This window comes from Suricata suricatta, chromosome 9 (genome assembly GCF_006229205.1).
Source record: "Suricata suricatta isolate VVHF042 chromosome 9, meerkat_22Aug2017_6uvM2_HiC, whole genome shotgun sequence".
NCBI classification, from domain to species: Eukaryota; Metazoa; Chordata; class Mammalia; order Carnivora; family Herpestidae; genus Suricata; species Suricata suricatta.
The window spans coordinates 23666964-23694662 of NC_043708.1; the positions used below are offsets into that span (position 1 = coordinate 23666964).

At 42.5% G+C, this 27699-nt stretch overlaps 2 protein-coding genes across 2 annotated transcripts in view; one reads left to right on the top strand and one right to left on the bottom strand.

Moving 5' to 3' along the window:
- SLIRP (SRA stem-loop interacting RNA binding protein) overlaps positions 1-1654 on the bottom strand; it is a 9265-nt gene extending 7611 nt beyond the window's left edge. The window contains exon 1 of the mRNA XM_029952832.1: positions 1518-1654. Within this exon, the coding sequence (XP_029808692.1) occupies positions 1518-1614 (97 nt within the window). The 5' untranslated portion in view covers positions 1615-1654. The remainder of the gene's footprint in view (positions 1-1517) is intronic.
- A 59-nt stretch (positions 1655-1713) lies between these two features.
- On the top strand, positions 1714-23687 carry ALKBH1 (alkB homolog 1, histone H2A dioxygenase). The gene is made up of 6 exons (XM_029952831.1): positions 1714-1902; positions 4079-4187; positions 7857-8019; positions 18153-18243; positions 21275-21468; positions 22530-23687. Exons 1-6 carry the CDS (start codon positions 1720-1722, stop codon positions 22957-22959), a joined length of 1170 nt encoding a protein of 389 aa, XP_029808691.1. The 5' UTR covers positions 1714-1719; the 3' UTR covers positions 22960-23687.
- Positions 23688-27699: the final 4012 nt, after the last annotated feature.

Below are 27699 nucleotides of genomic sequence, written 5' to 3' on the forward strand. Positions count from 1 at the left end.
GGACGCCAAACTTAAGAGACTACTGAATACTGAAAATGAACTGAGGGTTGAAGGGGGGAGGGGGAGAGGGAAAAGAGGTGGTGGTGATGGTGGAGGGCACTTGTGGGGAAGAGCACTGGGTGTTGTATGGAAACTAATTTGACAATAAACTACTTTAAAAAAAAAACTATTGGCTGAATGAATGAATGAACTAAGAGAGACTGTTTCAAAATTGTATGTTACATAGACTCTTTGTAAAAGTTTAAACCAACCCAATAAGGTCTGCAACCTGCCCCTGAGCCTATACAGTTTCACAGGGATAAGACATTGTACTGGCTTGGTCTTCACCCTCCACAGATTGAGAAGGTAAGGCACAAACTTATCTACTTTCCATTCCACTACCCACACGTGGGCCACAAAAACTACGAAGTGAGTAATCCCAGTTCCATTCTTCTGTTTAAGGGAGATGACCTAATACATGAAAACCTACAAAACTGACCGTGGAGTTTTAATTTTGCTAAGCAAATATAAAAACCTTTTCTCAAACCTGCAAGTGACAAAAATCAATGTTGTTAAGAGATTTCAATACTGATTACTCCCAACCCTCCATGTCCAGCCTAGGTCTCTTCCCTGAGCTTCAATTACAGTAATCATTAAAATGACTATCACTTATTGAGCACTTACTATGTATCTAGCACAGGTCTTAAGTGGTTTACATATACACTCACTTTAACCCAATCAAAAATCCTATGAAAAAAGTTATTACCGACTACATTTCACAGATGAAACTGAATTACACTAGTGAGCCCTTTTCCCAAATTACCTCCCTTTGGGTTGAACTATTAAATGGCCGAGGTGGAATTCTAACCTAAGCAGTATGGCTTAAGAGGGCACTTCTCAATCGACACACAATCTCCTCTATCCAATTGCTGACGCATACCTCACAGGTTGTTCTTAAACTTTACTCATCTTCTTTAAACCTGCTTCTCCTACATTCTAACCACGATATTTACCAACGCTAAAAACCTGGAAGTTGTTCCCTTTCCTTCATCCCACACTCTTCCCCCGTTCAAACCATCGCGAAAAGCCGTTGATTTTGTTTCGTTAACATAAGCGGATCTGAGCCGCCTTTCTACCACTGCCCTATTTCAGGTCCTCATCTTGGGACTAAATTACTGAAATTGCCTTTTAGTTCGTCTCCTCGCCTTCAATCTTGCCAGTATGAGTCCATCCTCCACACCGCAATCCAAACAATCCCTTCTTAATCGTACATCTTAACGTTTTCAAGTAACTAACCGGTCCACCAAATCACTGCGACAGGAGACCCCGAATACGTGCCGCAGAAGCTCAAGGGGCATCCCTAAACAATTGCAAAAAAAAAAAAAACAAACAAAAAAACAACCCTGCTCACAGGCATGCTCAGGAGCAACAGCTCTTAATCCAGCCACCACGCTGATTTAAATGCTCCGCCAAAAGCAGTGCTTTTGAGGATCGCTTGAGCCTAAAACTTCCGCCCCTAATACGTCTCCATCACTCACTCGAGGCTGCGGTCCAGGGAATTTTTCTGACGAAAGCTACCGGCCGGCTAGCACTCGTACGCAGAGCCATAGCGCCCCTCACTGCCGAAGCCGCCATCTTTAGATTAAGGACCGCTGTGACCACTGGTCACGACCCCGGAAGTACCTGTCGGATCCGGGGCACGGCACTCTGCTTCCGGGTCAGTAGGGGCCGGCCAACGAGATGGGGAAGATGGCGGCCGCCGTGGGCTCTGTGGTGTCGTTGGCGGCAGAGCCCGGGGAGGACGCCTTTCGGAAGCTTTTCCGCTTCTACCGGCAGAGCCGCCCCGGGACCGCAGACCTGGGAGCGGTCATTGACTTCTCGGCGGCCCAGACAGGCCGCGGCACGGAGCCTGGTGCCCGCAAGGTACGGACAGAGGAGCGGCGCGCATTCCCGGCCGCCTCCCCTCGCTTTATTGAGGGTCTTTACGGCCTTCCTCACTTGGCTGTCTTCTCGCTGAGTGCTATTGAGTAATCCTCGCGCTCCATGGGCGTGGAGTTCAGTTGTCACACTTTGGCGGTGAAGAGCTGTGCTGTCGGGTTACTCCATGCGACCTTTCTTGGCCGCGGCCTCAATGCCTGAGAATTGGTGTTCATTCCTAACATGAACTGTTTTTGCATCTCGACTCTCATTTGTGTAAAATCCCATAAACCGTATTCTTAGTAGGGAAGCGCTTTGCAACTTGAAAAAAAACAACCACCTGAGTATCCCCAGAACTGAAAGGGATCGATTTTGTTAAAGTCGTTGCCCGTAAATCCAGGTCCCTGTTGTCTCCCGGCCTCTTAGAAAGGGCATTGAAAGATTGAGATCACATCTCCACGTTTGAAAGGAAAGGACAAATATATTCAAGCACTATTCTGCCTTTCCCCCTGAAAGTAGGAAAAGTAACATAGAGGGGACAGGGGGAACAGGGAAAATCACAACTATAGTGTAATGCATAATTTCTTTATAATCGCTGTAACCCTGAGGATCCCTGGTTTTTGCCCTTGGTGTTGACCTTAGATGGCTGGATGGAACATTCCCTCTAAGCTTAATAATCATTCTCAATAAAATTGGAATGCTATAGTAACACCATATTTATCCAGTACTTCCCTTCTTAGGAACTTCGTTTGTTAGCAAAAATGGCCTTAGAGTTGTCAAAATAACATACAGAAAGTCTGAGCCCTAAGAATAATAACCTGCGACAGACCTCATTCACCTCCTTTTGCCTGTATTTTGCTGCAGAACTTAATACTTTTAGGATATAAGCCACCTGAGAAGAGGACGTTGTGTCTAGTACACTGTATGAAACTGTAAGCATTCAATAAATACTCTATCCATTGAATACGTAAAAACCTTAGTATTTCGGTTCTCGGCTCAAAAAAGATTGAAAGTCGCAAACTGGAGAAGAAAGTTGCTCTGAGAGCAGCTAATGAGCAGTGGAGAAAATACTGGCTAGGGAAGAAGCAGAAGAACTTTTTAATTTAGAGGTTCTGGTTTAGCTTAATATAGAGAATAGACCCACAAACTTACTTCAACTCTGGGAGTGTTGTTGAATTACAGTACATTACTAAGTACGGTCCATTTAAGAAATCCTTACAAAATGTTTAAAATAAAAACATCAGTACCTGGAAAAATTAGCTGGTTAGGACCCTCAGAGAGTTCCAGGTAGCCATTTTATTACATAAACTGGTAGTACACCAGCCACTTGTTATTGCTTTTTTCTGGAAGTCTCTGTACTTGGTGAAATTAATAGGATAAGAGGTCATATCTTCTTGGAAGAGAACATGTGATGTATTCTAAGGCAAGCGAGATCCTAAGTTTATTATTAGTGGAAGAATAAAAAATGTTTTTGTTTTCTCAGTGTCCTTACTTTAGTGACTGCATATTGGGTGGCTTTACTAATTTAATGAGCCATCTGTAAGACACTGTTATATGCAAGAAAACTTCATGAGCCCCTGAAAACCTTAATTTCAGAATGATTCACAAAGGCAAAAGCTCTGAGTTTCACTTTGAAGTTTCATCTAAAAGGGAATAAATATTGTACTTTCAGCAGATGGGGTTTTCAGCATTTATTCTGTCTGGTGAGACCACTCTCTTTCCATTCTCTTAGCCTCCCATGCCTGATGTTCGTCATTGGTTGTTTAAGCACCAACTGTATACAAGTGCCTCAGAAGCATCATTAGCCTGCACTGAGGTTGGCAATATGTGGGCTAAGGGTATTTGAGTACACCAAACACCTTTCATGATTTAGAGTCTTATAAGAAGTCACTAAAGTGTGGTGTCATACAAAAAGGTGGTCTTGAAGGCCAAAATCAGCCTGTTTCTTATTACTGCTTGATTGTATATTACTTTCTAGTGTTTGTTAGTATGTAGATGAGAAAACTGAGGCTCTAAGAAGTGACTTATCTGAGTCAAGTAAGTGGTAGAGCTAAGTTTAGGAGCCCAGACTTTAAGACTCTGAATTTTGCCTCATAGCAGAAATATCTTTAGAAATTTGAGATTCGAAGAGCTGACCTGCAAAGTAGCATTAGCCCTCCAACTTCTCTTTCCTTCCTTTCAGGTGATCAGATCTCAGCTGAGTGTGTCTTCCGTCAGTGACCATGATGCACGTAGAGCAGGACTTCAGCCAGTAAGCAAGTGGCAAGCCTACGGACTCCAAGGCTATCCTGGTGAGTGGTGCTGACCCCAGAAGACAAGATCATGTAATCATTTGTCTAACGGAGTTGTAAGCAAATAAACAGACAAAGGGTGAAAGTAAAATGGAAATATTTCACTCCCAAACCCCTTTTAAATTCTGTCTCATCTAAAATTTCTGTTTATTTAACATTCCTGCAGGATAGAACAGGATTCAGTAGTGCCTACCTTACAGTGCAGGGAGTGACACACCAGCTATAAATCAAAAATAAGGACATTTATTTTAGGCTCCCTGCCATAACTCCAAACACCTACTATGACAGAAGAACAGCTTTGAATGATAGAATAATTCATAGTGGCCACTCTTGTCACAAAGTCATTATGTTCTCATATGGAAAAAAAAAAACAACAACCTTAAAATTTATTGCTGTCTTTAAGGCTGAGCTTTTAAAGAAAGTGTTACATTTTGGGGCGCCTGGGTGGCTCATTCGGCTAAGAATCTGACTTTGGCTCAGATCATGATTTCATGGTTCGTGGGTTCGAGCCCTACATCAGGCTCTGTGCTTACAGCTCAGAGCCTGGAGCCCATCTTCGGATTCTGTGTCTCCTCTCTCTGACCCTCCCCCATTCATGCTGTCTCTGTCTCAAAAATAAATAAAACGTTAAAAAAAAAAAAGAAAAGAAAAAGTTACATTTAATGAGATCAAAAGCCCCCATAGACTAAATAATCTAGCATTTTGAACTTCAGTAATGTTGGGCAGCTCACTTTACAGATACTGAAATTATGCTGATAATGAAGAATGGTAATGTTTTCATTATTGTTATTTTTTGAGTAAACTATTCCCAACATGGGGCTTGAACTCACAAGCCCAAGATCAAGAGTCACATGCTCTACTGCTTAAGCCAGCTGGGCATTCTTAATTTTTTTTTTAAGGATCATGGTACCATTGTAGATTAATAATTATGAACTGTTTAGGAAATACAGAAATGCCTTATATGGTCAAATATCTTTTGCCTGTCATCCTTTTTCTTAGAGAAGACATAAAGTTAACATTGTATCTGTGATTTCGGGTATGGATTAAAAGCAAGGAAAATTTCTAAAAAGAAATACTAATTTTCATTGTGCCGTGGGCCAGGTTTGTGTTACAGCTCTTAGTACATTGTGATCACTGATGTATTGGTTAATAACGTAGAACATTATAACAGCTTCAATACTTCTTTAAAAGGCGTCATGCACTTTAGTTATGTGTAAAAGAAGAATCAAGGGGCTCCTGGGTGGCTCAGTCAGTGGAGCCTCCAACTCTTGATTTTGACTCAGGTCATGATCCTGGAGTAATGGGATTGAGCCCCATGTCAGGCTCTGTGCTGAGCATGGATCCTGCTTAAGATTCTCTTTCCTCCTCTGTCCCTCCCTTGCTTATGTGTGCCTTCCCACCTTCCCTCCTTCTCTCTCTCTCTCAAAAATAAAAGAATAATAAATAAGAGTCAAATGATGGTTTTATGTACAAAAGCATGACTCTGTGAGTTTGGATAAATGAGGAGCACGCATCACAAGCAACCTTTTATGTACTTTTCTTGAAACCTGCCCCTTACCTTCCAAGCCTGCCTCCTGTTTTCAAGGCCGTGTTTCTCTGTTGCTATGCCTTTTTCCCTTAACAAAAGGCAGGGGGTGGGGGGTTCAGACTACAGTGTTATTAATCGTACCCCCGTTTTCTTCTGCCCAAAGGTTTTCTTGAATTTCACAATTAAGCCACATTTGTGCGTGGGCACCTCATTATGTCCTTAGAGACTTTACTCCACCTTCCCTGCCATTGTAAGATGCATTTACTAGAAGTGTAATGTCCAGAACGAGGGAGATGACAGTCTCCTCTTATCCAGGCTTGGTCAGAAGAATTGTGTTTACTTCTGGGTTCTGCTTGTTGTGAAGGAACCTGAGCAACCACAGCTTGTCCTTATAAGAATGAGCAGGAGGGTCATTAGTTTGAAGACTGAGTCTGGGGAAGAGTAAACCTGAGAGGGAACCTGACAGCATCCAACATTTGAAAAGTCCTCATACACGCAAAGGGCTGGCTAACGCCTAGGTTCCGACACGAGGCTACCTGGCTTCATGTTGTGGCTCTGCCATCCACTATATGACCTTGGGCAAGTTTCTTAATGTCTCCTGGCCTCAGTTTCTTGGTGCATAAAATGTATGTAAAAACAAAGTCAACTTTGTAAGGTTATTATGAAGATCAAACGTGAGTACACATGAAGTATTTTGGTCCATGCCTGGCACACAGGAAATGAGCAATAAATGTTAGCTGTAAAGCTAGAGGTATTTTTGAAGAAGAATAAGAAACTAATCTGGGGTTGCTCTCTAAGTCCAAACCGAAGATCAACGCTTCAAAGTTAAAAGGCAAATTTTAATTCATTAAAGGAAGGCAGCAGTTGTCTAGAGTGGACTGCCCAAAGACGTTTTTATTTTCCTGTCGCTAAGTCAGAGTATTCTTCCTTCAGTCTGATATTTTGGGGAATGTTACAATCTTTATTTTGTGAAATAATGCAGGTAGATGGTAGATTGTTGGGGTGTTTTTCATATCTCATTTATTCTCTCCTCAAAACATTGACAATCCCCTGCCACCTCTGAAATTATTTGGAGAATTTTGCCAGTACGTGAAATGCAAAATTGGTTCAGAAACAAATGTTCTCACTCCTGTCCTCCAGTTTTAGAGGAAGAAAAGCTCCTCCCATTGAAAGCCAGTCCCTTGACCTTTCTTCTTTCTTTTTATCAAAAGGTCCCACTTTCTTTTACCTCTTCTAGCTTTCAAGACCTTGCTCTGCTCCTTTCCTCTCCTCTTTTCTCATAATCTGTAAGCATGCTTAGGTCTTTCCAAACCCTAAAAACCATAAATTCTCCCCTAAACTGCTTTATTCCTATGTGACTGCTCATCCTCCTTTGTTCTCTTCACAGCCAGTCTCTGCAGAGCATTCATCGTCCGCATCACTGCCTCTGCTGTCCTGTCTCCAGGGGCTTCAGAAAGGACGTGGTGTGTGTTTGTTAAATGTTCGATGAATGGATCCTTTCCGTGTATAGGATTCCATTTCAGTATTTTTATTCCTCATCTACACAGAAGATAAATGACTTTAGATTACTTTCAAGGTCACAGAAGGTCTTTTCAGTACACATGATGCAGGTATTTGCTTCATGCCATGTGAGCAGATGTACACATCATCTTCCCTCTTCTGTCAGTCAGATTTCAATCAGGAGGCAGAAATCACACCAGTTATTTTAACTGAGAGAATTTAATAGAAGCTTTGTTAGCCAGATAGTAGAAAACAAAAAAGGCTGCCATGGAACACTGAGATCCCACAGAGGCCACAGTTGCAGGAAGGGAAGACCACCTCTCTGAATGATAAATGCCTGGTACATTTGAGGAGTGACTTTCGGTATTTTCAGTTCTAAAGATTGCTTAGGGGTGACACAATTGATAGTTGTGGAATATTTGTTTTTCTTAAGAATTTGTTTCTCTTCCCCCTTTCTCTAAAATTGGAGGATAGGAATGAAAAGATTTGCTTATAAATGTGGAAGCCACAAAGCATGAGCACAAGGGGATGGGGAATAAATAATAGAGTAATGGGTATAAGGATGTCAACAAAAATAAATTATCTGAATGTAACTGATGGAGACTTTTCTCCTCTCCTTCTTTCCCCACCCTTTTGTGTAGGATTTATTTTTATCCCAAACCCCTTCCTCCCAGGTTACCAGTGGCACTGGGTGAAGCAGTGCCTTAAGTTATATTCCCAGAAACCTAATGTGTGTAACCTGGACAAACACATGACTAAAGAAGAGACCCAAGACCTCTGGGAACAGAGCAGAGAGTTTCTGAGGTAAGTGTTCGTATTCAGCTCAGGTCACTGCACGTCTTTATGGGAACTACTCCAGAACAGTGCCGTGAATGTGACTGACCTGTTTTCCCTCGTTCTCAGGCAGATACAGCACAATTATGTTCTTTCCCCTGAGAAGATGCTTTGACAGTTATATTAATTGAGATCCATTTTAGGGTCACCATTTATTTTTCTCTCTCAAAAGTAAATCAACATAAAATAAAATAAAAAGATTAGCTTTTCATGGCTTGGAGCTCAAGTTGATCCTCCTTAATCATCAGCTGGTCCATTTTCATTCAACTTCAGCCCTTTTTCTACTTAAAGTTTGTTCCAGGGTCACCTTGCTGGCTCATTAGGTAGAGCATGCCACTCTTAATCTCGGGATTGTAAATTTGAGCCCAGCGTTGAGTGCAGAGATTACTTAAAAAGATAAAATCTTTTTTAAAAAAATAAACTGAGTTCCTTTGAGGACTTGTGATATCCTGAAAAAAATTAACTATAAAAGCTCTTTATTTCTACTCTCCTAGATGAAGTCACTGCCACTAGCAGTTTTGTGGTGGATTAGTTATTACTCTTGAGAATTAATGTTGTATCAACCTTTATTCATTTCACTTTAATCTCTGCATCCAGCATGGGCCTCGAACTCATGACCCTGAGATCAAGAGCCACATGCTCTACTGACTGAGCTAGTCAGGCGCCCCAACATTCCATAAATATTTATTGAGGGTTAGTTGTGTACCAGACATGAGGCTAAGCATTGAAGATGCAAAGATACACAGGGCACTGTCCTTGTACTCAAAAGTGCCTAGTCTATGGCAGGAACTCAGTATCAACAGGAATAATTATAAAGGAGCTTAGAAAGTGTTATGATAGTGTTTAGAAAAATACTGTGGGGACCAGAGGGAGAAATCATTCCTTTAGGCAAGAAAGATGTCAAAGAAGAAAAAATTATTACTATTTAAAAAAAATTTTTTTTTCATGTTTGTTTATTTTTGAGAGAGACTATGAGCATGGGCAAGGGAGGGTCAGGGAGAGACAGAATCCAGAGCCAGCTCCAGGCTCTGAGGTGCCAGCACAGAGCCCGATGTGCGGCTCAAACTCACAGACCACGAGATCATGACCTGAGCCGAAATTGGAGGCTTAACTGACTGCGCCACCCAGGTGCCCCTATTACTGTTTTTTTTTGTTTTCTTCTAATGTTCATTTATTTTTGAGAGACAGAGCATGAGCATGAGCAGGGGAGGAGCAGAGAGAGAGGGAGGCAGAATCTAAAGCAGGCTTCATGACCTGAGCCAAAGTCGGACAGGCACCTCAAAAAAATTAGTTTTTAATTGGGTCTATTATCCTCTTTTTTCTTGTTCATTTGAACTGGGTCTTCAAAAACAATTAGTAGTTTGCCAGTCAGAGGAGCAAGAAAACTGTTTGGGGTAGAGAAAGCAGCCTCAACAGAGAGGTCATATTCAAGGCAGAATAAGTTCTGTGAAACAGGAGTACAGGATGTGGGAGTTCATGTATTATACCTATGAGATTTCTACTGTGTGTTAGATCCTATACTTGGGTATTAAAGATTCAAAGACCTGCTTTGAGGGAATATGTAGGTTAGCTGATGGCAGAGACATATAATAAACAGCTACAGAGATACATACAGTGTATAAGATTTGGAAATAGTCATTCGAGTGGCTAGACTGGAGGTATTTTATGGAAGATGGTTCCTGGAAGTCATGGGTAGAATTGACAAGAGATGAAGCGGAAAATGTAGGTTAGGGCCAGATCATAAAGGGTGTAGTGATGTGGAACACTAGTTCTAGAGTCTGATCACCTGGGTTTGCACCCCAGCTCTGCCACTTTAACTAGGTATGTAAACTTGAGCAAGTTTCTTAACCTTTCTATGCCTTACAGTAGTTCTTCCCTCATTTAATAGTGTGAAGATTAAAACAAGAGAATTGTGAGAAATCTTTAGAACAGCCCATTAAAACCAATACACTGTCTTTTTGTGTTCTATTTGGACTGAGGGTCACTAGTGGTGCAGTTTTCAGAAACTGTCATGCTGCTACTTTTTTTTAAATTTTTTTCTTTTAATGTTTATTTTTGAGAGAGAGAGAGAGAGTAACTGTGAGTGAGCAGGGGAGGGGCAGAGAGAGGGAGACACAGAAAGCAAAGCAGGATCCAGGCTCTGAGCTGCCAGCAAAGAGCCTGAAGGGAGGCTCAAACCCACAAACTGAGATCATGACCCAAGCCAAAGTCTGGCACTTAACCGACTGAGCCACCCAGGTGCCCAGTCATGCTACTTCTAATAGAAGAAATAAGATTTCCTTAATTTGAAAGGGGAAAGGAAACTAAAAATCATTGGTTTTTCTTTAACGCCTTCTTGGTCTGCAGGTTATGGTAAAGGCAGGAGCAGTAGGAAATACCCTATTAAAGCTTTTAATGGTGTCGTCTTTAGAACTGATAGTAAAGTGAAGGGAGGTCATGGCTGAATGAGATTAGACAGTTTGGCGTTTGCTTCTAAACCAGCCTGTGTTTTCAAATAATTTATTTTTTTTTCTTCAGACAAATGACTGCAGAAATCCCCATGTCGTTTCTAAGAGAGTTTAGATGAACCTCTTAAAGAAATTATCCAGTAAACAGTGTTGAGATTTTTTTTTCTCTCTAGTAGGAAAAATTTTTAAAAGGTTGTGGTCCTATCTTCTGTTGTCATGGGTTAGAAGAAATTGATAGGCTCAGACACTGCTGGTGGCTTGAAAATCGATTAGGACCCCAGTTCTCCTGTCACTGTGTGATACATGTTTCAGCTTCCTCTTCTGGGAAACAAAGGAATTAGACTGGAGAAGCCATTTCAGGTGGTTGGATTATAGTCAGTCACCTAGACAGTGCATGCCAACTATCCCCCACTTTCCCAGAGCATACCAGAAAGGGAGGGGTCTGTCATACAAGATTTCCCTAGAAATTCAGGTTTTTGACCATAACATTCACATTGAGAACCACTGAACCAGAGGACCTCTAAGGATCCTTTCCATTTTAACCTTCTAGGTTTCTATGGTCAGGGAAGAAGAACCCTTTTAAATAGCAAATGAAGAAGAAATACTTAGAGGGTAAAATAGATCTGTTCACAAAATCAGGGCCTCTCAATTCTGTTTTGTTGTGCGTGAATAGTGTAGCTAGAGATTCTTGTACAAGATTATAATGTTAGGTATAATCATCTTCACTGCAGCATTGTTCATAATTGGGGAAAAAATGAGAAACAACCTAAGTTTCTGTCAGCAAGAGAGCTGGTTAACAAGTATGACATACCTAGCAGTACAGTGCAGCCACTATGCAGCCATTTAGAGATCTTAAATCTGACCCTTTAGTACATATAGTAGGGCTACAATCATAATAAATAAAATCATTTTTCAGCACCTGCATCACAGCCACCTTAGTCTGAGCCACCATCATATACTGCAGTAGCCTCCTGACCTATCACCCCCTGTCTGCTTTCCTTTTTCTTTTAAAGAGAGTGGGAGCAAAGGAGGAGGACAGCAGGAGAGGGAGAAAGAATCTTAAGCAGGCCCCATGCTCAGTGCAGAGCCCGACGTGGGGCTCAGTCCCATGATGCTGGGATCATGACCTGAGCCAAAATCAAAGGTCAGATGCTTAACCAAATGAGCCATCCAGGCGCCCCTTCTGTCTATTTTCTAATTAGTGTAGAAATCACATCACTTCTCTTACAGTTTCTGATCTACAGTCATCCTCACTGCAGATCGCAGCCACAAACTTGGGAGATCCCCAGAACTCTGCAGATCAAAAGGGAGACCAAAGTGCAGAGGAAGACTGAAAAATAGGAGCAAAAAGGAGCAGAAAGGTGATGATTGTAGGAAGGTCTCCGAGGCTGTGTCAGGGAAATGGGAGACAGCATAGGTGTAGAATTGGCCTTCGAGGAAAGCAGTAGGAGCCCTGCTGAAACCAGGTTGGAGGGAAGGACTGGGTAAACCTCACACAAAGTTTAGAGGTATGGAAGAGAAAGCTCAAAGTTGCTCACTGGATCTTTTGCTCAGACCTCTGGACTCTTGCCCTCAAAGGGAATGAGAGCAGGACTCAAGACTCGAGATGGATGCTCAAGGTTTAGAACAGAAGGTAGATTAATTGAGACTAAATATTTGCAAAATAGCCAAACAATGTTGGCAATCCAGATGGAATTAACTGGATATCCATTTTCAGGGTTTGAATAAAGTTTAGGTTGAGAAGGGAAATGGAGTTCTGGGGGCAGGAGGTGGAACCTTAGGTTTAATGGACATGAGAGATTAGAGAAAAACAGACAGTTGTGGTCATGGAGGGAAATATTCAGAGTTAGGAAGGACTCAATTTCTAAGCTTTTAAAAATGATTGAGGGGCACCTAAGTGGCTCAGTCTGTTGAGTGTCTGGCTTCGGCGCAGAGCATGATCTCATGGTTCGTGGGTTCGAGCCCTGCATCAGGCTTTATACTGATAGCTCAGAGCCTGGAGCCTGCTTCTGATTCTGTGTCTCCCTCTCTCTCTGACCCTCCCCTGCTCACACTGTCTCTCTCTGTCTCTCAAAAAAAATAAATAAAATTTAAAAATGATTGAAAAAAACAAATACCTGTAGTAGTATTTTATCATAAACAGCCTTCAGACCTTTCCTGTCCTCAGTGAGTACTTTTGCTTTCACAACAATTCCCTCACGTCCCTTGAAGCAAGGAAGAAAAGACCATGCGAGTGCTTAGTTATGACACCCAAACTACTCACTGCCCAAGAATGGACTTGCAGGACAGTCCATTTCCACCAGTTAGGGTGCAGTTGAAAACGGCACCACAGAACATGATTGCCGAGGGAAACAGCAGCACTTACATAAAGCACTTACCCGTGATGGGCAGTGAGCAGACCGCTCTGTGGGCACATTCACCAGGGGAGAAGGTGGCCAGCTCACCCACCCATCATGCTGCCAGTGCCTGGAGCTGCAGCAGGGGCAGGGAGCATGGTGTGTTTGTTTGGAGTGAGGACCAATAATCAAGGTCATACTTGCTTGAAAACATTCTTTTAGATAATTGGATAAAGATATAAAGTCAGGTACGAACATACCCCTTGGATTCCTTAGAGTGGATGTGGCAGCTCTATTGGCACCAAGCCTTCTTGGCCTCCTTTTGGACAAGCTGGGTTTAAAAAGAGGACAGCTCACCCCTTTTATTACTCCATCAGTGTTTCCTGCTTGCAAATGATCTGGGAGTGTGGTAAACTTGGTTTTGGCCTTAAGAGTGAATATTTTGGAATCTTTATTACCTAAAGCCCACAGGGACCAGAATGTCCCTAAGTAGTGCTGAGACAAGAAGTGGCCAGTGTTTGCCAGTAGTGCTGTCACATCTTCAAAGCTGGCCTTAGAATGGTTGTGATTTTCCTTCCGGAAATTCCTTCAAAGACCGGGATTGAAATTGTATTCTCAAGATGACTTGAAAGCGTGTGGAATCTTACACTACATGGGTCTAACACAGTAAACAAAACGTGTGTGTGTGTGTGTGTGTGTGTGTGTGTGTGTGTGTGTAATCATCTTCACAGTGGCACACTCAGTCATCACAACTACTTTCACTACACAAGTTTTTTTTTTTAAGTTTATTTATTTATTAAGTTTTTGTATTTATTTATCTGAGAGAGAGGGAATCCCAGGTAGGCAGTGTGGGCCTGATGTGGGGCTTGATCTCACAACTGCAAGACCATGACCTGAGCTGAAATTAAGACTCAGACGCTTAACCAACTGAGCCACCCAGGGGCCCCTTACCGCCCAAGTCTTTAAGCCTTCCTTTTTCTTTTTTGTTATGTGGCCTGGGCCCTTCCACTCCCTGCCCCGCCCCCCGCCACCAGTAAGACAAGGCAAAGCCCAAAGCCATCCGTATAGTGATACAATTAAGGTAGAAAACAGATGTTCTTTTGGTTTCCTAAAACAGAAATAGATTTTAAAACGGATATCAGAGGGGGTGCCTGTCTGTCTCAGTCGGTTAAGCCTCCAACTTTGGCTCGTGTCATGATCTCATGGTTCATGGGTTTAAGCCCTGCGTCAGGCTCTGTGCTGACAGCTGAGCCTGGAGCCTGCTTTGGATTCTGTCTCTTTCTGTCCCTCTCCCACTCTGTGCGCTCTCCCCCCCCCCCTTTGCTTCTCTCAAAAATTAAATATTCAAAAAAGGCATATTACAGGATGATTCTATTCATGTGTGGTTATTACTATAATTTTTATCATTTTATTATTAATACCATAAATCTGGGTTATTTATAATAGTGAATGCCCTGAATCTTTTGATGGAAAAGCAGCTCGTTCGTGCCATATCAAATGTCTAAAATACCATTACCTTCAGTTATTTTTAGAGCTTCATTGTTATCTTTATTTGTTCAGATTGGTTTCCTTTGGGGATTTTTGTTGTTTTTTTTTAAAGTTTATTTATTTTTGAAAGAGAAAGAGAGTGTGAACAGGGGAGGAGCAGAGAGAGGAAGACACAGAATCCAAATCAGGCTCCAGGCTCTGAGCTGTCCGCACAGAACCCGATGCGGCACTTGAACTCATGAGCCATGAGATCATGACCTGAGCTAAAGTCAGACAGCCACCCAGGTGCCCCTAGTTTGGGGTTTTTTTTGTTTGTTTTTAATTAATTTCCCTGTTTTATGTATTTTATTTTTTAGAGAGAGAGAGCATGCAAGTCAGGGAGAGGGGCAGAGGGAGGGAGAGGGAATCCTCAACAGTCTCCATGCTCAGGATAGAGCCCATTGCCAGGCTCTATCCCACAACCCTGGGATCATGACCTGAGCTGAAATCAAGAGTCCATTGCTGGGGCACCTAGCTGACTCGGTCGGTTGGGCATCCGACTTTGACTCAGGTCATGATCTCACCGCTTGTGGATTCAAGCCCCACATCAGGCTCTGTGCAGACAGCTCAGAGCCTGGAGCCTTCTTCTAATTCTGTGTCTCCCTCTCTTTCTGCCCCTCCCCCATTCTCTCTCTCTCTCTCTCTCTCTCTCAAATGAATAAATGTTAAAAAAAAATTGGGGGGCGGTGCGCCTGGGTGGCTCAGTCGATTAAGCAGCCGACTTTGGCTCGGGTCATGATCTCACGGTTCGTGGTGCATGGAGCCAAGCCCTGCATGGACTCTGTGCTGGCAGCTCAGGGCCTGGAGCCTGTCTTCACATTCTGTGTCTCCCTCTCTCTGACCCTCCCCTACGTGTGCTCTCTCTCCCTGTCTCTCAAAAATAAAAGACATTAAAAATTTTTTTTAATTTTTTTTTTAAAAAGAGTCCAATGCTTAACCAACTGAGTCACCCAGGAGCCTCAGTCTAGTTTTTGTTGTTGTAGTTCTTTTTAATGTTTGTTTATTTTGAGAGAGAGTGGGGAAGAGAGAATCCCAAGCTGACAGCACAGAGCTCCATGCAGGGCTTGATCTGATGCCTCTGGTCTAGGTTTGGTATAATAGAATGGATTCCTCATCAAGAGTAAAATGATTATGTATTGATCTAGGAAGACGGAAGGTGTTCTGTTTTGTTTTGTTTTGTTTTGTTTTAATTTTGGCTGAAATAGTGTTTCCCAAAGTTTGTCCCCGATTCAACAGCATCAGTGTCACCCGGAAACTTAGAAATGCAGATTCTTAGGTTCCACCCTAGACCTGCTGAATCAGAATTTGTAGGCCTGGGCCCAGCCATACAAGTTTTAACAAGCCCTCTAGAAGATTCTCATGAGCATTAATATTTGGAAACCACTTGGCAGAAACTAAGTGGGATACACAGATAGACCGGATTCACAGGAGGCCAGAAATAAGAGGTTGTTCTTATTTTCCTATCTGGAGGCTAGTAAAATAGATTATATTCTCCAAGGTGATCATCAGGTAGTTATTTTATCTATGCCTTTAGTTGAAGAAACACTAATAGAACTCAGGTTGTATTAGTAACTATGCATTCCTTTTTTTTTTCTTTCAGTTTTTAGTTTTATGTGTAGAAGATTTAAATCGTGAATGGTCGTTCTACGTGATAACTGTTCATCCCACCTGTGCCAGTCACTAGCCAACCTTACCTATTGTTTTCCCTAAATTGTTACTAGTTACCCATTTTCCCTCATGCCAGGTGTCCCTGAAACCTAACCCAGGTTTGAGGAGTCACCAGCGGGGCTCAGCATATGTTGTCTTCAGGGACAGGATTTATTCCGGTTCAAAGAATACAAAGCACAATCAGTGGAGGGTAAAGATGAATTGAGCAAAGTCCTGGGAAAACCAGGCTCAAACTTCCAGAGTTTTCTCGCAGTGAAGTCACACAAGGTGTGCTTAGTTCCCCCTAGTAACAAGTCCTGACAGCATGTATGAAATGTTGTCTACCAGGGAAGCTCATTGCCCAGAGGCTGGTCACATCGACAGTCTCTGTCTGACACATACCAAAATTCTAGGCTCCCAGAAGAAAGCTGATGTTTAACATAAATCATACTATTTTGTACAAAAAGTTTAGGCCCAGTGAGCAGTAGTTCTGAGAATGGTATGAACCTCCCCAAATTCCAAGTTCCAGATGCTTGCCAGTGACCAACCTTGTAGGCAGGCCTTTCGGAGGATAGCAGTCAAATCTGCTGTGCCTCTTTTCTGCACTGTCCTAAATAAATCAGTGTTTGTTCCATTCCCTTTAGCTGCTGGTCTTGATGTATATCTGTGTCATGAAGTCCTTCTCAGAATGTAAACTCTGTGAGGACAGATAACATCTATTCTGTAAACTCTGTCAGACATCAAGACGAGTGCCACTTACAGTGTGAGCCTCTCATAAATCCTTTGCTTCTGCTCATGTTGTATGCCTGTTTTGCCCACTGCTCCACACCCTGTTTAAATGCTAGCTATTCTTCAATGCCATGTTCAACTCCCAGTTCTGCCATGAGGCCTTAACTGATTAGACAGCTAACTTTGAACTCTCCATTCTCTTAATTCTATCAGCCCTCAAAGTCTAGTGCTGTTCAGTTTAGTGCAGATTTTATACTGCCTTGAATTTTCCCCTCATGTTTTCTTCTTAGATGACAGATACTTACCTGTCATCTCTCATCAAATATAAACTCCGTAAAGCAGTCTAATCTTTTCTTTTTTAAACAGCAATCGTTCTTGTATCAAAAAGGTTTGATCAATTGATCATATAAATCACCTAGGAAAAAAAACCCTAAAATTATTAGGCCTAGCATTCTTGCATTTTTAGGTATTCAGGGGTAAGTCAAAGAAGGTTCTTCCCCTTTAGAAAAATAGTAGATGGGGTGCTTGGGTGGCTCCAGTCAGTAAAGCTTCTACCTTTGGCTCAGGTCATGATCTCGCATTTGTGAATTCAAGCCCTGCTTCAGGTTCTGTGCTGACAGCTCAGAGCCTGGAGTCTGCTTCAGATTCTGTGTCTCCTTCTCTCTCTGCCCCTCCCCTGCTTGAACTCTGTGTCTGTCTGTCTATCTCTTTCTCAAAAATAAACGTTAAAAGAAAAGAAAAAACATAGTTAATCTCATAGATTTGATCAGACAGGATATAATTGCAGAAAGTGTACCTCTCTGTTTTACAGAAACCTCCTGTGTTTTGAAGGAGATGTCAGAAACCAAATCAGTGCCAGTGGTCCTTAATTGTTACCTAAGCCTCAATCATCAAGCCGGTACACAGGGTTAAAGAAATCTTGTTAAACCAGTTATTTTTGGTTGTATACTATATTTTGCCAAACTTTTCCCCCAACCTATAATTCTGGGAAGCCACCATCATTAGACGTAGTGATAGCTATGATTAATCGTACCCCACTTTTAGCAAACCAAATGGAACATGCTCTGTTAGCCAATTTTTCAATTACCCGTAGTGCCTTTGGTCCCATTTCCAATGGATGAGTAAAGACATTTCTGTTGTTATTCTTATTTTGTCATTATTGAGATGCTGGAGACTTGCCACTTAAAATTGATCCCATTCAGCAGAGGATTTAGAACAAGGACTAAAAATGAGAAATGCTAACATGTTTGTTAGTGTTATTATATTCTTGGTCACCTCATTTGTCTTTTTTCATTTTTCCTATCAAGATCTTGGCCAACAGCTTATACCAAGGAATACCAAATTTAGTCCAGGCAAAGGGCCTTTGCTGCCAGTTGAGGTGAATAATTCAGTCCTCTTTTGTTCCTACTCTTCACAGGTATAAAGAAGTGAATAAACGGAGACGCCGAAGTTTACTGGAGAAGTTGCGCTGGGTGACCCTAGGCTACCATTATAACTGGGACAGTAAGGTAGTTACATATTCTTGCTAATTCGATTGTCTTCCACTTTTTACACTCCTTGGGCTCAGTGGTTGGATCTCTTCCTGGTCACAATTTTAAATTTTTTTTTAATGTTTTATTTATTTTTGAGAGAGAGAGAGAGAGAAACAGTGTGAGCAGGGGAGGGTCAGAGAGAGACAGAGACACAGAATCCAAAGACAGGCTCCAGGCTCTGAGCTAGCTGTCAGCACAGAGCCTGACTTGGGGCTCGAACCCACAGACCATGAAATCATGACCCAAGCCAAAGCCGGATGCTCAACCGAATGAGCCACCCAGGTGCCCCCCTCTTTTTTTTTAATTTCTTTTTTAATGTTTTATTTATTTTTGAGAGAGAGGTGGCCATGATTTTAAAGTATCAGATTATCCATTTGTGCAAGGATCTCTTTCATTTATCTCTTAAAACCGTCTTGATAACACTATCTAAGAGGAGTGAATAATTTCTCCCAAGAGGAAATTTCTTCTTCTAATGCCATTAGGTTATATTACTCCATCAGAAGCATTGGTGCTTTCTCTAAGTACATTTCAAGGATATAGATTTTTCTTTATTGTATTCAAGAACAATTCTCAGTTAAAACCTTTATTTCCATTATTGTTTAGTGTTTTTGAGCCTTTATTTTCTATTGGTATCTATTTGGTGTAAAAAGAGCTTCATATACTTCCGGTGTTCTTTTTCATGAACTCACAAAAAGACACCTTTGCCTGCTATGTAAGGTCTGAGCAAGACACAGATGGGAAAAAATGTCCTACAGTTAACAAAGTTCTTTTTTTTTTTTTTTGAGGTATAATTTCTTCTTTCCTGACCTCCATGGTTCCAAGTTCCTCCTTTATCACTGGCAGCCTGTCTCCATGAGGCATTTGCCATCAAGTGGAAGAACTAATTCTTAAAATAAACTGAATAAACAGGATGGTGTAGACCGTCTTCCTACTAACTAGTTACTTTCTAAAAGCTCCATAGTTTCATTTAACCCAGCTTATTAACAAATATATTTAACTGCTCAAAATAAGGATAAATGTTGCTCAAAAATGTTCATGATATAATTCTTTCAAGGATGCAGATTCAGTGGAAAACTGGGTATCTGTGTTGGGGAAATTCTCTCTGGCTGAGCCAGCAGCTCTGGAATCTGGCCTTCCAAAGGATGGTCCTGCCTCGTACGGTGGGTGAGAGTCAGATGCTCCGCGCCCGTCTAACAGCAGCGCCGGGCTGTTCCGAGCAGTTAAATGCATTAACACAGTAAATGCTAGTTCATTGTTTTCTATGATGTTATCTTTATTGCTGGGACTGTTATTCCCCAAGGACTTTTACTAAGAAAGATGTGGAGTGAAAAATTATCAGAAACTGAATGAGTAATTAGAGGAAAGTAGAAGAGAAGTAAGAAGACTAGTGCAGACACGGTTTGGACTGGGTAGGAAACCCATAGAGGCACTGCTTTGATCACAGCACAGCGGCCTTGTGCTGGAAGAGGAGCTCTGAGTGGTTGATCGTGTGAAGGACTGAAACTTTAAAGTTCTGTTCAAGAAATTAAACAGGAACTCTTATTTACAGCTCAGGAAAAGGAGAAGGAGAAAATAAATTTCAACTGAGGAGACATGGCCATCCATCAAAGACTTAACCACATCCTTAACCTGAAGTTAAAGCTCACTTCTGGCCAAAGAAAATACATGCTCTCCAGAGCTGGGCTGCAGCTGGGGTGCATCAGGACACTGGTCGGGATGTGATTATAACCCAGCAGTGGGTTTGCTAATCAGTTGGAGGTTGTTTGGGACAAAGGGCGATGTGAGAGCAGCAGCAAGACAGAGAGGCATCGGGCTGCGCAGGCTTGCCTCGCCAGGGCCGCCCTCACCCTCGTCGACATAGGAGACTGCCACCTTGTCGTTCTCCTGAACGGCTGGATTTGGGGGGGAGGGTATTCTGGCCTCTTTTAAAGAGAAGGATATTTGTGATCTTTATGTGCTAAAAACAGTTCAGGGAGATGAATGCTGAAAATGACTTCCATCTTAAGGTCCTGCCTTGACCATGGTGTCAGTCAGTTTCAGTTCCAATATTTTCAGCATGGCATCTCATCAAACTGGCCACTGAAATTGGCAGCAAGCCATATTATGGGCTGAGGAGCCAAAAACCAAACTGGCCATCATGTTTGAGGGATTTTGTTTGTTTAATAAGCTTTGTATTTTAGAATAGTTTTAGATTTGCAAAAAAGTTGAAAAGATAGTACAGAGTTCCCAAATACCCTACACCTAGTTTTCCCTACTATTAACATCTTACCTTTGTCTTAATTAATGAACCAATATTAATACATTATTATAATGATGAAGTCCATATTTCATTCACATTTCCTTAGCTTTTCATTCAGTTTTCTTAGATTTTTTGTAATGTTTATTTATTTTTGAGAGAGAGAGAGAGAGAGAGAGAAAATGTGAATGGGGGAGGGGCAGCGAGGGAGACACAGAATCTGAAGCAGGCTCCAGGCTCTGAGCTGTCAGCAAAGAGCCTGGTACGGGGCTCAAACTCACGAACCTCAAGATCATGACCTGAGCCGAAGTTGGACGCTAACCAACTGAGCCACGCAGGCGCCCCTCAGTTTTCTTAGTTTATACTGATGTCCTTTTCTGTTCCAGGACACCATGTTACATTTAGTCATCATGTACCTCTTAGCAGTGACAGTTTTGAGTTGATCTTTTATCTTTAGAGAATGATTCTATTTGGGATTAACGTATACCAGAGACAGACATCATAATTGCTTCATGTACAGACTCCACGCAGGGGGAACTTGTGTCATTTACCGATGCACGGCATGGTGCCTGCCACGTAATAGGTGCTAGGATTTTGAATGTCTCATTATATAAGATTACCGGATGCCTCAAGAATAGATGGATAAATCATACTGTGTTAGAATTACATGCAAGTTAGATCACTTTAAAGCGGTAATTAATCGTTTACAACAGTTTCCTATTTTCCTGAGATCATTGTTTATTTTTCTTATTTTCCCTACTTTTATCAAAGAAATACTCAGCCGATCATTATACACCTTTCCCTTCTGACCTGGCTTTCCTCTCAGAGCAAGTCGCCACAGCCTGTGGGTTTCAGGGTTTCCGAGCCGAGGCAGGCATCCTGAATTACTACCGGCTGGACTCCACGCTGGGAATCCACGTGGATAGATCTGAACTAGATCACTCCAAACCCCTGCTGTCTTTCAGGTAAGCTGCTTCTAGGGATTGAGGATTACTTTCTAAAACTTCATTCATTTTTTAAAGCATTCGTAAGCTAAAATAAATAAATAAAACTTATAACTTTAAGAAATGTTTAGACTCCCTAATCTTTTACTCCTGGGCATTTTAACAGTGTTATAAGTAAAATTCACCTAGGCCTTAAGAGTAATGAGCAAATTACAGCTAATATGTAATATGTTATTACAGTAAGTAACAAATTACATCCCTGTTTCAGATGTGTGGGATCTGCCTTTTGTATTGAGAGACATCAGTGGTGTGTGCAGTAGGCAGGTGGAAGGCCAGAGGCAAAGTGAGCCACCTTTTTGGACTGGGGAAGAGAAAGCACAGAATCCCAAGTAGTTTACTCACCTTGTCTCCCTATAACCATACTTTGAAATTGGGCAAAGTGCTGCACCTGTACTTTAAAGAGAAAATGCCTGAACAGAATCTTTTGTTAATTGTGCTATCTTTAAAGTGAACAGGCATGATAAATATAGTAAAGGACTCAAGTAATTTATTGGAAGACAAATCTTAAAAGTGCATCGCATGAGGCACCTGGGTGGCTCAGTTGGTTAAGTGTCCAACTTTGGCTCAGGTCATGATCTCACAGTTCGTGGGTTCAAGCTCCACATCGGGCTCTGTGCTGACAGCTCAGAGCCTGGAGCCTGCTTCGGATTCTGTGTCTCCCCCTCTCTCTACCCCTACACCACTTGTGCTCTGTCTCTCCTTCTCAAAAATAAACGTTAAAAAATGTTTTAATCATCACTGAAATTTATATGGGTAATATTAAAATTAAAATTTTAATCTGCTTGTTTAACTGCTTTAAATTTTATTTTGCAGCAGTCTTGTGGGCTGTGATAAGTGTAAGCAGCAGATGGTGGGTTGGTCACTTACACAGCCAGAAGAGAAGGGTCTTAGCACAGTTTGAAAAGAATGTGCGAACAATAAGTATGAAGCTGAGGTTAGGAAAGAGTGCAGTTGGCAGTAATTTTCCCAGCCGTGGTTAGTAACAGTAACTTACTGCTGTGTATTTACTTATTTTCTTGTAGCTTCGGACAGTCTGCCATCTTTCTCCTGGGTGGCCTCAAAAGAGATGAAGCCCCCACAGCCATGTTCATGCACAGCGGTGACATCATGGTAATGTCGGGTTTCAGCCGCCTATTGAACCATGCAGTCCCCAGGGTCCTCCCAAGTCCTCAGCGGGGAGGCCTGCCTTGCTGCCTGGAGACCCCGCTCCCAGCCATCCTCCCCAGAGACTCCGTGGTAGAGCCCTGCTCTGAGGAGGACTGGCAGGTGTGCACCAACTACTTGAAAACGGCTCGTGTTAACATGACTGTCCGACAGGTACTGGCCATAGACCAGGACTTCCCTTCGGAACCCACAGAGGAGAATAAAAGAGACATCACCACAGAAGGTTCCTGCCATCTGGGTGATGAGAATGGCCAAGTAAAACGAGCAAAGTTAAACTCTGACAGCTGACACTTGGAGAGCCCGTTCTTCTACTCAGGCCGGTCTTCTGGTAAATGACCACACTCTTTGTATTGCCATAGACTTCTCCAAGACAAGCCAGAAACGGGGAAAACTTACCGTCGATCACACTGTTGCCTTGGAACCCATCCTGAAGAGGAAAATAGTGCACCACTCTGCTCAGAGACCATTTGCCATGGTCCAGTCTGGCTAGGTGTTGGCACTGTGGGAGAAGTCCAAGGAGCTTCGGCCTTCCAGCACAGCCCTCTCAGCCTCTAGGAGAGGTGGAAGTGAGTTTCCACATTAATGGAGCCTTATTAAATACCTCAGATTTTATTAATGGGAAACATAACGTTAAGCCCCTGCCACTACCCCATCTAGTGATTTGTGGTTAAATTGTACTTCCAAGGCCCAACTGTTAGCCTCCCCTTCATCCATCTAGCCAACCCCAGAGCCTGCAAGCCTCTCCTCGAGCCTTCTGGCCTTCACAAAAGAGTCCTGCATCTCCTAGAAAAGAAATCCATCACAGCTATCTGTCTTACCTAAAAGATAAAGTATATCTAAACCCAAGGAAAGGGGAATGGGAGTTTCTCCGGATTTCTTTTAGGTCTAAACTCCTCCTGTTGGCTTTTTAAATGCAATTTTAATTGTTGGACTAAAAAAGCCCCCACGGGTGTTCTGTAACTGTTTTCTCCATGAATAAACTTTTTCTATTTTAAATTAAAGATCTCTATCTTTGAGCGTTAGCGTATCTGGAATTCGTTTTTTCCTATTTTTACTTCTGTGTTGTTCATGCTGTAGAAGCCCTGCAGCTGTTTCTGCCCTGAGTCTGTGTGACGGTCACAGGAGGGAATATGCTTTGGTGTCCAGTCACCGCTGTCTTTTGTGACTGTGGACAGCTTGGAAAACGCAGGAAGCACGAAGCGTTCGTCTTTGTACCCCCAGCAGCCTGACGCCCAGTACCCTTAGCCGAGTTGCTTTACATTCTCTGGACTCGGGACCTCAGTGTCCTCATTCAGAAATGATAGTACTTACCTCCATCTTCCTAGGGGATATTAACATTTTAAGTGATACTGGGAATTTAGTGCTCCTTCCTAGAAACGTGGTGTCGGTATTCTATTATTATACGGACTCCTGGTAACACCCCTGTTAGTGCCGACGACTGGCTGGAAGCCGCTCGGCTCCCTGCTGCCTGCGGCGAACCTGCGTTCCTCTGTCCTGCCTTCTTTTTTTCCTTAGGAACAATGCACATTTGAGTTCATGTTTTAATCCTGGTTTTCCAAGAAATAAAAATAGATTATGTGTAAGCAGCTAGGCTCTAAACCTAGTGCGTGATAGCAGAATTTTATGTAATTACCACTGGGCAAATCCCTTAGGTTTTCTATAGTGTACATTATATGTGACCCACTGGAAACCACCATACTGTCATGTAGCAAACCCAGTACATCAGCCTGTCCTGCTGCATTAGGATCGTTGGCTCTTTATTCCGTTGAGTACCAGATAAAGCTGTGGGCTTTTGCTTAGGACCGGTGTGGTACAAAGAAGTACACATCCAAACCATAAACTCGCACTCCACAAGGGAGATACGGGGGCCGTGAAAAGCATGTGGAGACTGGGGCCAGCCAAGGGGATAGCAGGTTCTGGCCTCCTGGCCACACTCCCTCGGGATGTGCCGCTGAGTGGGGCGTGGGCAAACTTGTGTCTGTCGTTAAATTCTCCCTCATTTTTATTTATGTCTGTTTTTGTGAGGAACATAGTTGGAGATGTATATACTGCATCTGTACTTCACAGTAAGAAAATTATGCAATTCATGAAAAATGAAAATTGGTGATTTTTTCCCACATTTACCTGAGGGTGATCCCCCTAGGTTTGTGTAAGTTGTCTACTAGGCATTTTCCAAGTCAAGAGTCAGCAAATTGTGACCCACCTCCTGTTTTTGTACTGCTCATGGATTAAGAATAGTTTCTATATTTCTAAATGGCTGGGGAGAAAAAAATCAATAATATTTTGTGACCTATGAAAACTAGAGAAAATCCAGATTTCTGTGTCCATAAATAGTTTTGTGAGAACACAGTCACATTTCTTTTATAAAAAATTGTTTCAATGTTTATTTATTTTTGAGAGACAGAGCAGGAGCAGGGGAGGGGCAGAGAGGGAGACACAGAATCTGAAGTGGTCTCCAAGCTCTGAGCTGTCAGCACAGAGCCTGACGCGGGGCTCAAACCCACAAACTGACATCATGACCTGAGCCAAAGTTGGCTCTTAACCGACTGAGCCACCCAGGCACCCCTTAATTCTGTTTTAAATTGTGTACCATTTGACCCAATAAATGTCACTTAACAGGAATTGAGTCGAAGTAATTAGAGCCGTTCACAAGATGTTTGTAATAGTGAAAGTCTAAAATAAGCTCAATATCCAGCAACAAGGAGTTGATAAAGTTCATGTATGCATTCAGTAAGTGGTTATTAAGCCCTATTTTTTTTTATGCTTTTTATTTATTTTTGAGAGAGACAGCACGAGCAGGGGAGGGTCAGAGAGAGAGGGAGACACAGAATCCAAAACAGGCTCCAGGCTCTGAGCTAGCTGTCAGCACAGATCCCCACGCAGAGCTCAAACCCACGAACCGTGAGATCATGACCTGAGCCAAAGCCAGACGCTTAACCGACTGAGCCACCCAGCCGCCCCTTGAGCCCTGTTTTCTATTCCAAGAGGCACTGTTCTTTATATAAGTACCTGCCTTCGTGGTTCTATGCTAGTAAGTGTGTGCCGTAACCACACAGTGGAAATCTATAGCCATTAAGTTATGTTTTGGAAGAAGAGGTAGCGATCTGGGGCGCCTGGGTGGCTCAGTCGGTTGAGCCTCCGACTTCGGCTCAGGTCAGATCTCACGTTCATGGGTTCGAGCCCTGCGTCGGGCTCTGTGCTGACAGCTAGCTCGGAGCCTGGAGCCTGTTTCCGGTTCTGTGTCTCCTCCTCTCTCTGCTCCTCCCCCTCTCATGCTCTGTCTCTGTCTGTATCAAAAATAAATTTTTTTTAAAAACATTAGAAAAAAAAAGATAGCGATCTGAGAAAAAAAACCCTCCTATATATTTAATAAGAAAATTATATTACAAGACCATGCATAATTTTGTATAGAATGTTTACATGTTTTTAAAAACAACAAAGCATATGCATACAAAATGTGAGTGATGATGGAAATATAGTTATTTTATTTTCTGTATTTCTTTTTTTTTTTGATTGAAAATCCTTCTAAATATTTCTTTTGTAAAGAATAAATGTGCGTGGGTTTTTTGGTTGTTTTTCTTCTTTCTTTCAGAAACACTCTGCCCTGGCAATTCTACCTCTACCTGAAATTTGTCGGTCTCCAAATCTCGGCACATCAGCATGGTCTGACAAAGGAGGCTTGTTTGAGGAAGATTTGTATGTAATAAAATACACAGCCTCTATCAGACATTAAATACGTGGAGGAAATGCTCAATATGTTAACTGAGAAAACAGCTTAACAACGGTGCTTAGCGTTTTGCCAGTTTTCTGTATGCACAGAGTGTACGTGCACAGCAGTGGCTAGAGGCTTCGCGTATTTTTAGATCTCCTAACCATCCTGTAGCTGGCATAACTGCTCTTTGGAAGAAGGCCTTCGTGACGCTTCCTGAAAAGAGGTTCATCTGGACACGCAGAGCTTGCCCTTCCAAGTGTGCGCCTTCAGCACTGCCAGCCTGAGCCCTTTCAGTCTGTTTTTCCTCTTGTCTTTAACAACGTCTGACTGGTCAGTCAGAGCATGGGATTCCCCATCTCAGGGTCCTGAGTTCAAGCCCCAAGTTGGGCATGGAGCCTACTCTTAAAAAAAAAAAAAGAAAAAAAGTCTGGTTAGGATGGATCCTCTTGTGGGGCGGGGCGCCTGGGTGGCTTGGTTGGTTAAGCATCCGACTTCAGCTCAGGTCATGATCTCACAGCTCGTGTGTTTGAGCCCCGTGTTGGACTCTGTGCTGACAGCTCAGAGCCTGGAGCCAGCTTTGGATTCTGTCTCCCTCTCTGCCCCTCCCCTGCTGGCCCTGTCTCTCAAAATAATAAACTTTTTTTTTAATAATAAAAAAAAGATGTATCCTCTTGGGACTCTGCTTATTATTTCAGTAGAGACTCCTGCCTGGTTCCAGCACCCTACATAGGGTGTTTCCTGGGAAGGACCCCAGGTCCTCAGTGAGAGCTGTATTGCTGAAGCAGCCAGACTCCGCAAGCACTGGCTTGCGTGTTCTAATTTTCCCAATTCCTTTTTCACTAAGATAAGCTGGCTTTATCCCTTTTTTCTTTTCCCTTAATCTGAAAGCTTGGTTTATTAGAGTTGGGAAAAAAATTACACTCATACCTTCGGTGGATTCAACTAAGGAGAATTAGAATGGTAATGAGGCGGAAAGGAGCCGGAATGATCATTGATCTCAGCGTGGTGGCTCGGGAGGAGGAGGGCCGGGCAGGAAAGACACCCAGCCTGGTTCTTTCCTGTTTCAAAGGTTACGGTGGGGGGGAAAGAAGCAATGCAAGTCTAGTGTCAGCCTGGGTGGTACGTACGTTTTTATTGACATTCCTTATGATCAGCTATTTTATCCAAATTTGAACCCTCATGGGGATGAGTTTGTTGGGTAAAAACTATATTGGTAAAGAAGATTTCTGAAGATGGTATAGTTGATGGAAAGTGAAATAGAGCAGTGATCAGGGAAGCTAAATTTAATAATAACTGCTCTCACTAAGCTATGTAAC

Coding starts and splice junctions, on each gene's coding strand:
- ALKBH1 (XM_029952831.1), top strand. CDS start 1,720: ATGGGGAAGATGGCGGCCGCCGTGGGCTCTGTGGTGTCGTTGGCGGCA. Junction 4,188..7,856: donor CGGACTCCAAGGCTATCCTG/GTGAGTGGTGCT, acceptor CCTTTTGTGTAG/GATTTATTTTTATCCCAAAC. Junction 18,244..21,274: donor ATTATAACTGGGACAGTAAG/GTAGTTACATAT, acceptor CTTTTATCAAAG/AAATACTCAGCCGATCATTA.